Source organism: Sciurus carolinensis, chromosome X, assembly GCF_902686445.1.
Source record: "Sciurus carolinensis chromosome X, mSciCar1.2, whole genome shotgun sequence".
In the NCBI taxonomy this organism is placed as follows: Eukaryota; Metazoa; Chordata; class Mammalia; order Rodentia; family Sciuridae; genus Sciurus; species Sciurus carolinensis.
This window is the reverse complement of record NC_062232.1, coordinates 99,895,636-99,903,328: the sequence shown is the minus strand read 5'-3', so window position 1 is coordinate 99,903,328 and position 7,693 is coordinate 99,895,636. Positions and strand designations below refer to the sequence as shown.

Genomic DNA, 7,693 nt, shown 5'->3' with positions numbered 1-7,693 from the left:
GTGTCAGATCTTTATATTATTTGGTTACATTTAATGTTAAAATATGCAACTCTTTATTTCAAGGGATCAATACACTCATCTGAATAAACCAAATGATTGTTGATACTGTTCTATCCTAAAACAAAAATCAACACTTAAGCATATTACTGTTAGATACCATACAGAATGCATGAAAGTTGAAGGTGCAATATCAGTTTCAACCTACCCTAATTTTATTTTATTGCCATGCAAAGGATAGAACCTAGCGCCTTGCACTTGCAAACGAGTGATCTACCACTGAGCTACATCCCCAGCCACCTAAATAACATTTTAAACATTGTAGGACCCACCCAGAAAAGGAACTAGGAAAAAACTTTGTATTATTCTAGCAATCTCTGAAGAAATTTTTTAAAAAATATATATTAATACCTATTACAATGGTAATTGTGATACCATTCATGAAGTATTAGGTTCTAGGCACAGATATAGTGCTTGGTATACATTATTTCTATAATTATACAAGCCTTGGTTGCTTCCTACTTTTTATTTTTTATTTTTCGCTGTAGATGGACACAATATCTTTATTTTACTTATTTTTTTTATGTGATGCTGAGAATCGAACCCAGTGCCTCACACATACTAGGTGAGTGCTCTACCACTGAGCTACAACCCTAGCCAACTTCTTAGTTTTTTTTTAACAGTAATAAAGCTACACTGGGTAGATTGCTTGAATTTGTATAGTATATTTTAAAGAAAGAAATGCCTTTGATTTTTCTTTTTCATTTTATTTTGATTATGTATTACATAACACACTGCATGCTACATAGTATATCAAATAATGTTCTAGCAGGGGTAGATGACCATACTGAGTTTTTTCCATCAATCAGGAAAATGCTTCCTTAATCAATGTTCTCCAAACCCTGAAAAACAGTTTAAAAGAGAGAATGTGAGAATTCTGTTCCCATCAAAGATGTACCATGTACTTTATTTCCAGAATGGCATTCTCTGTTATTAAAACAAGTGTTTTCACATCCCATATTTCTCTAATTGCAAGAATACAGAATTGAAATGGACTGAATCTTATAATCACCATATTAGAATAATCTGTAATGATTTTTACTTTTCCTTTTCTGACAGCAGCGAACAAGTTACTTTACATGAAAAGACCCTTCCCTCCCTGCAATCAGAACTAAAGTCAAGCAACTATTTTAACTCCTCAATCCTTATACAAAGTACTCTCTGTGAGTCAGAGGAAAATAAGGTGAAATCTGCTTCATAAAGTAACAGCCAACATGAGGTAGATACTATTATCCTCATTCTACATTTTTACAGATGAGGAAATAGAGGCTGAGAGGTTAAAAAACTCACTTGCTTAAGTCAGTAAGGGACTAGCAGAACCAGAATTCAAGTACAAGAACCCCCAACTCCAAAATCCTTGCCCTATAAGCACTGCACTATTTATTCAAGAGTCACTATATCTTACTCAGTTCACCACCAAATACTTCAGCAACTATAAATTAAAAGATTAATCAGTGATGACATTTCTTCCACGTATTTTGTTTACTACTACAGGAAGAATTGCCTTGAGAGAAGACAAAATAGTATATTTCTAGGAGCTAACTCTTAGAAATCTTAATCCTATTTCACATGCCAGGTGATCTTGATGTTTACTCTTGGACCATACTTTGAGAAACACAGCTCTAGATAAATAGATAGAACTGTCCCCCCTCATCTATAGGGATTCGTTCCAAAACCCCCAGTGGATGCCTGAAACCACAAATAGTACCAAACCCTATACATACTGTTTTTTCCTATATATACATTCCTGTGATAAAGTTTAATTTATAAATTAGGCACAGTAAGAGATTAATAATAACTAATAATAACAGAATAATTATAACAATTTGCTATAATAAAAGTATTTAATACTTGAGAACTTTACTTCTGGAGTTTTCCATTTAATATTTTTAGATCACAGTTGATGGAGTTAACTGACATATGGAAAGTGAAACTGCAGATAAGGGAGGACTACTGTATCTTCATGTTCATTAGATTTAGTTCTCAGATAGCAGCATACTGAGAGGCAAATCACCTAGTTTGAGTCCCTATAGTACTATTATTTTTAGTTGTAGAAGGATACAATAATTTGATTTTATTTATTTTTTCTATGTGGTGCTGAGGATTGAACCCAGTGCCTCACACATGCCAGGCAAGTTCTCCACTACTGAGCTACAACTCCAGCCCGCCTACAGTATCATTAAATTGCTCTGACCCTCTGTTTTTCCTCTTAAAATGAAAATAATATTTACCTAGGTTCACTGTGAAGAATAAATGAGCAAGGAATAAATATTAAAAAGTACTAAAAGAATTATTAGGGGGCTGGGGTTGTGGCTCAGTGGTAGAGTCCTTGCCTCCCACGTGTGAGGCACTGGGTTTCATCCTCAGCACCCACACAAAATGAATAAATAAAATAAAGGTATTGTGTCCATCTACAACCAAAAAAAATTTAAAAAAAAGAATTATTAGGAAAAACTACTCCTATAAGTTATACGAACGTACTATTAGGTTGAGCCATATGAAAATACTACTACTTGGCCATTTTTGACCTACAAAAACACAATTTTCTATGATTCAATCCAATACAGAATTATAGCAATTCTTTAAGTAATTGGTGTGCCAACTGGCAGACCAGTGGAATACAGAGGAGCAAATTTATGAAACAGGCCCATGTATATATGAAAATTTAGTTTACTAGAGTAGTATTACAAATAAAAATTGACTGTTTTATAAATGGATGACTGTGACAACTGACTACCTCCTGGAAAAAAGTTAAATCCTTATTCACATTATACCCCCAAATGACCAGTAGATGGATCAAATAACATGAAAAAGAAAAAAAAAGAAACTGTAACAGTATTTGGAAAGTTATATATACTTATAATCTTAGATAGAAAAGGCTTTTGTTAAGAAAGACATAAAACCCAGAATCCAGAATGATAAACTAAACATCAAAATTTAAAACTATCTGATGAAAAATATCACAAAGTAAAAAAGAAGACAGGAAAGATATTTGCCATACATAAAAATTTTAAAAAATTAAAATCCAGAATACATATAGAATTACTATAAATAAAAAAGACAAATAGAATAAGCAAAGGATATGGGCAAACAATCCACAGAATAAGAAATACAAAGTATCATTAAGTAGAGCTGTGCTTCATAGCACAGGCCTTTAATCCCAGTGATTTGGGAGGCTAAGGTAGGAGGATCACCAAGTTCGAAACCAGCCTCAGCAACTTAGAGACCCTGTCTCAAAATTTAAAACAGGACTGGGGATGTTTCTCAGTGGTAAAATGCCCCTGGGTTCAATCTCCAGTATTAAAAAAATCAATAAATACATAAAAGATTGCTTGTCTCACTAGTAGGCAAGAAAATGCAAATTAAGTTAACACTGTGTGCCCTTTGGCAAGTCATTGCCAGAGCTCACCTCAAGCCTGGCAGATGGTTAGCATCAGAAACATCTTACCTTTGATTTATAATAACAATTAACTCCGGATACACGTCTATCTCTTTCCATCAAACTCCACTGGTAGGGAAAATGGGCAACCCTTTTTTCCTTCAAATAAAAGACAAACATTATTGCAATTGGTAAAGATAAGTGACCCCACAGATGGATCTTACAAGTTTTAGTAAGTACTATGCTAGAAGAATGGAATCATCACTGAAATAAAAGCCAAATTAGTTGGGCAGGTGCTGCAAGCCTGTAATCCCAGCGACTCAGGAGGCTGAGGCAGGCGGCCTGCAAGTTGAAAGAGCCCAGGCAACTTGTTAAGACCCTGTCTTAAAATTTTAAAAGTACGAAGGACTGGGGATGTAGCTCAGTGATGGAGCACCCCTGGATTCAATACTCAGTACCGCTAAAAATTTATTTAATTAGATAATTAAATAAAGCCAAATTGACAAACAATACCAGAATCTGGTAGATCACAGGTGAAAGACAATCACGAAACCAATTTTAAAAAAATCTGTTTATATTCTGAGTGTTCTTAGAAATGTTGTAGAGGACTAGAAAGAAGAAAAAATGAAATCTTAATGTGATTCTCTAAAGGCTTGCAAAGCAAAGTGGGGAATAAAACCGTCATGGGGTGGGGGTGGGGGAAAAACCTACGGGTAGAGAAAAAGTAAAGAAAGAAGCTGTAGAGATGTGGATACGAGGAATTAAAACCAAAATCGAGAACGAAGATCAGAGGTCGAAAGGAATGGGGACATGACAAGCGCATCTCCCCTCTGCCTAGGAATTTGGACCTATCTCTTTCATCCCATCTTTTCAGCACCAGACTGGCTAATCTGCCCTATGGCACTCTCTTCTCCCTCTAGGAACTAGCTATTTCTAACTAAAGCGAGATGTGGATTCCGCAAGCCCCCGCTTTTAGGCCACACCAAGAAAGAGGGGGGCTGGCCTTGGTATCTCCCACATCCTAACGACCTCCCTATCCCACGGCTGTTTTGGGAACGTCGGTCCGTGGAGTTGGTCCCCGGTCCGGGGAAGCAGCCTTACCTTGCCCCCGTTAGTGAACCTGTGGATGTAGGCAGTGGCCACTCCCGGGATAACCAAGCACACGCCCATTATACCGAGTCCTGGAAGAATTTCGAACCACATTTCGGCACGGTAATCTAAACCAAATCCCTACCCCTTAGGTTCCTTAGAGGTGACCGGGATTGGTTCCTTTCCCAGTAAACCCCGCGGCAGCCCGCGAGAGGGGCGGCGCCACGTACGTATCCAGAGAGAGCGACGGAGTCCGCCAAGGCTCAAGAATAGCAGGGGCTCGCGCTCTAGTGTTCTCGCACTCTGCTTCTCTTGTAGGTTCTTGCGTCTGTTTTTTCAGTTCCGATCCCACCGCAGAGCGTACGACGCGCAGTGACGTGAAGAGCTCTGTGCAACCCACCACGCCGCAGCAGTTTCGGAGCTCTAAAATGGCAGAGCAACTTTCTCCGGAAAAGTCGGCAGACCAAGTGTGCACCTTCCTTTTCAAAAAGCCTGTACGGAAAGGGGCCGCAGGCCGCAGAAAACGCCCGGTGTGCGACCCGGAGCCCGGAGAAAGCAGCAGCAGCAGTGACGAAGGCAACACCGTGGTTCGACCGGAAAAGAAACGTGTGGCCCACAATCCAATGATACAGAAGACCCGCGGCAGTGGTAAACAGAAGGCGGCCTATGGCGACTTGAGTAGCGATGAGGAGGAGGAGAATGAGCCTCAGAGTCTTGGCGTGGTCTACAAGTCCACCCGTTCAGCGAAACCCGTGGGGCCAGAGGATATGGGGGCGACAGCTGTCTACGAGCTAGACACAGAGAAGGAGCGTGACGCACAAGCCATTTTTGAGCGCAGCCAGAAGATCCAGGAGGAGCTGAGGGGCAAGGAAGATGATAAGATCTATCGGGGAATCAATAATTATCAGAAATACATGAAGCCCAAGGATACATCTATGGGCAATGCTTCCTCTGGGATGGTGAGGAAGGGCCCCATCCGAGCGCCGGAGCATCTCCGTGCCACCGTGCGCTGGGATTACCAGCCCGATATCTGTAAGGACTACAAGGAGACTGGCTTCTGCGGCTTCGGAGACAGCTGCAAATTCCTCCATGATCGCTCAGATTACAAGCACGGGTGGCAGATCGAACGTGAGCTTGATGAGGGTCGCTATGGTGTCTATGAGGATGAAAACTACGAAGTAGGAAGCGATGATGAGGAAATACCATTCAAGTGTTTCATCTGTCGACAGACCTTCCAAAACCCAGTTGTCACCAAGTGCAGGCATTATTTCTGCGAGAGATGTGCACTGCAGCATTTCCGCACCACCCCACGCTGTTATGTCTGTGACCAGCAGACCAATGGCGTCTTCAATCCAGCGAAAGAATTGATTGCTAAACTAGGAAAGCATGGAGCTGCAGCAGAGGGTGGTGCTTCGGATTTCCCAGAAGAGCCTGATGAGGGTCCAATTCCCATTACTTAGGTGATTTTCCATAATTTTCAAATCTCAAAATAAACATTTTGTTCTTTTGAAAATCTTAATTCGTGTCCTTTCTTTTCAGGGAAACTGACAGAGAAGGTGGGTGTTGAGGTAGGGTCCTGGTTTAAAAGCTTCAAGGTGAGTATTGTGTAGATTTTTAGCACTGGGATAAACATTTTGCCCGTGTGTTCTTTTCAGAAACCTTGGGCAAAAATTAAGGGGATATGAAAAGTTTGAGAAAAAAGCTAGAATTTGCTTGAAGTAATAACAACAACAACAACAACAAAAAACCTGTGATGAAAGCCTATTTATTATATCACATTTCTTTATCACTTAATAGTTTACAAAGTACTCTGATGCATTATCACTCTTGGGAGCCAGTACTAATTGAAAATACACCCAAGCCAAGGTGTTGGTGGGGAGGCGCATATCCTGGGTATGGTCCTTTCCCTCTTAAGCACCTATAGGTAATCCTCAATTTCTTGGATGATAGAAATGACCTGTGCTGTCCAATACCATAGACACTAGCTTCACATGGCTCTTGAGTGTTTGAAATGTGACTAGTGGTCACTGTATTAAGTGTTGCAGTTCTAAACTTGTGAACTTGCATAGGGCAAAAACTTATAAACCATTGTCTGAAAATGTGTTCTCACAGACTCTAATAGAGTTGATCATGCCCTTTTAAAGTTAGTAGATGTACTTGTCTTCCCAACTCAGTAACTAGCATAGCATTTGGTGTAGTGTAAGCACTTAATAAATAAGATCAGAGGTTCAGAAAGGGCAGTTGGGGCCAGACCCTCAAATCCAAGATGAGGGACTTTGACTATAGGAAATGGGGAAATAGCAGAATATTGGAGAGGGGAACACAAGCAGACTTTTTTATTCTATTATATAAAGTATGATGGGGATCATGGGATACATGAAGAACCTGCTGGGAAAGGGCTTAAGGAAGCATTACATAAGACACAACATTAAAAGAGTAGAGGAAGAAACAGCCAAATAGGAACAGAAAAGAGGAGATTTAGAGGTAGATGGAGAAGAAGGGTACACTGCCATGCAAGGTGAAGGAAAAGTGGCATAAAACGAAATATGGCAATGAGGAGCAAAAGAACCATTAAAATTGATCTTTTTTTTTTTTTTTTTTTTTTTTTTTTTTGTGGTGCTAGGGATTGAACCCAGGGCCTTGTGCATGCAAGGCAAGCACTCTATCAACTGAGCTATCTCCCCAGCCCAAATTGCTCAATTTTTGCTTACTAGTCCTAAGAAGACATACTTAACATTTTATTCAAAAGTAGAATAAAGCTTTGTGGGGAAAGATATAATTTGAATCATTATCTTTTATATAAGCTGAGAAAAAAGATCCAGGAACACAACAGAGAAGATGAAAGAGAAAATGCTGCTGCTGACTAAATTTTAGAAGGTAGAGCTGAGAAGTTATTGAATTAAGAACATAAATCAGCCAGACATAGGGGCACATACCTGTAATTCCAGGCTGAGGCAGGAGGACGGCAAGTTCTAGGCCATCATCAGTAATTCAGTGAGGCCCTAAGCAACTTAGCAAGACCCTGTCTCAAAATAAAAAATAAAAGGGGCTGGGGATGCGGTTAAGTGCTTAAGCACCCTGGGGTTCAACCCCTGATACCAAAAACAAAAAACAGACCAAGTTAGTCTTTTTTCTTTCTAAGTTGTCAATGGATCTCTTATTTACATG

The 7,693-nt window shown here is 39.7% G+C and overlaps 2 protein-coding genes across 2 annotated transcripts; one reads left to right on the top strand and one right to left on the bottom strand.

The window, feature by feature from the left end:
- Window positions 1-761: 761 nt before the first annotated feature.
- Ndufa1 (NADH:ubiquinone oxidoreductase subunit A1) lies at window positions 762-5,142 on the bottom strand. Its single transcript, XM_047535893.1, has 3 exons — window positions 4,538-5,142; window positions 3,506-3,595; window positions 762-899 (listed from the first exon to the last, which is right to left on the bottom strand). Exons 1-3 carry the CDS (start codon window positions 4,637-4,639, stop codon window positions 879-881), a joined length of 213 nt encoding a protein of 70 aa, XP_047391849.1. The 5' UTR covers window positions 4,640-5,142; the 3' UTR covers window positions 762-878.
- Rnf113a (ring finger protein 113A) lies at window positions 4,779-6,080 on the top strand. The gene is made up of 2 exons (XM_047535892.1): window positions 4,779-5,985; window positions 6,065-6,080. Exon 1 carries the CDS (start codon window positions 4,954-4,956, stop codon window positions 5,983-5,985), a length of 1,032 nt encoding a protein of 343 aa, XP_047391848.1. The 5' UTR covers window positions 4,779-4,953; the 3' UTR covers window positions 6,065-6,080.
- The last annotated feature ends 1,613 nt before the right edge of the window (window positions 6,081-7,693 follow it).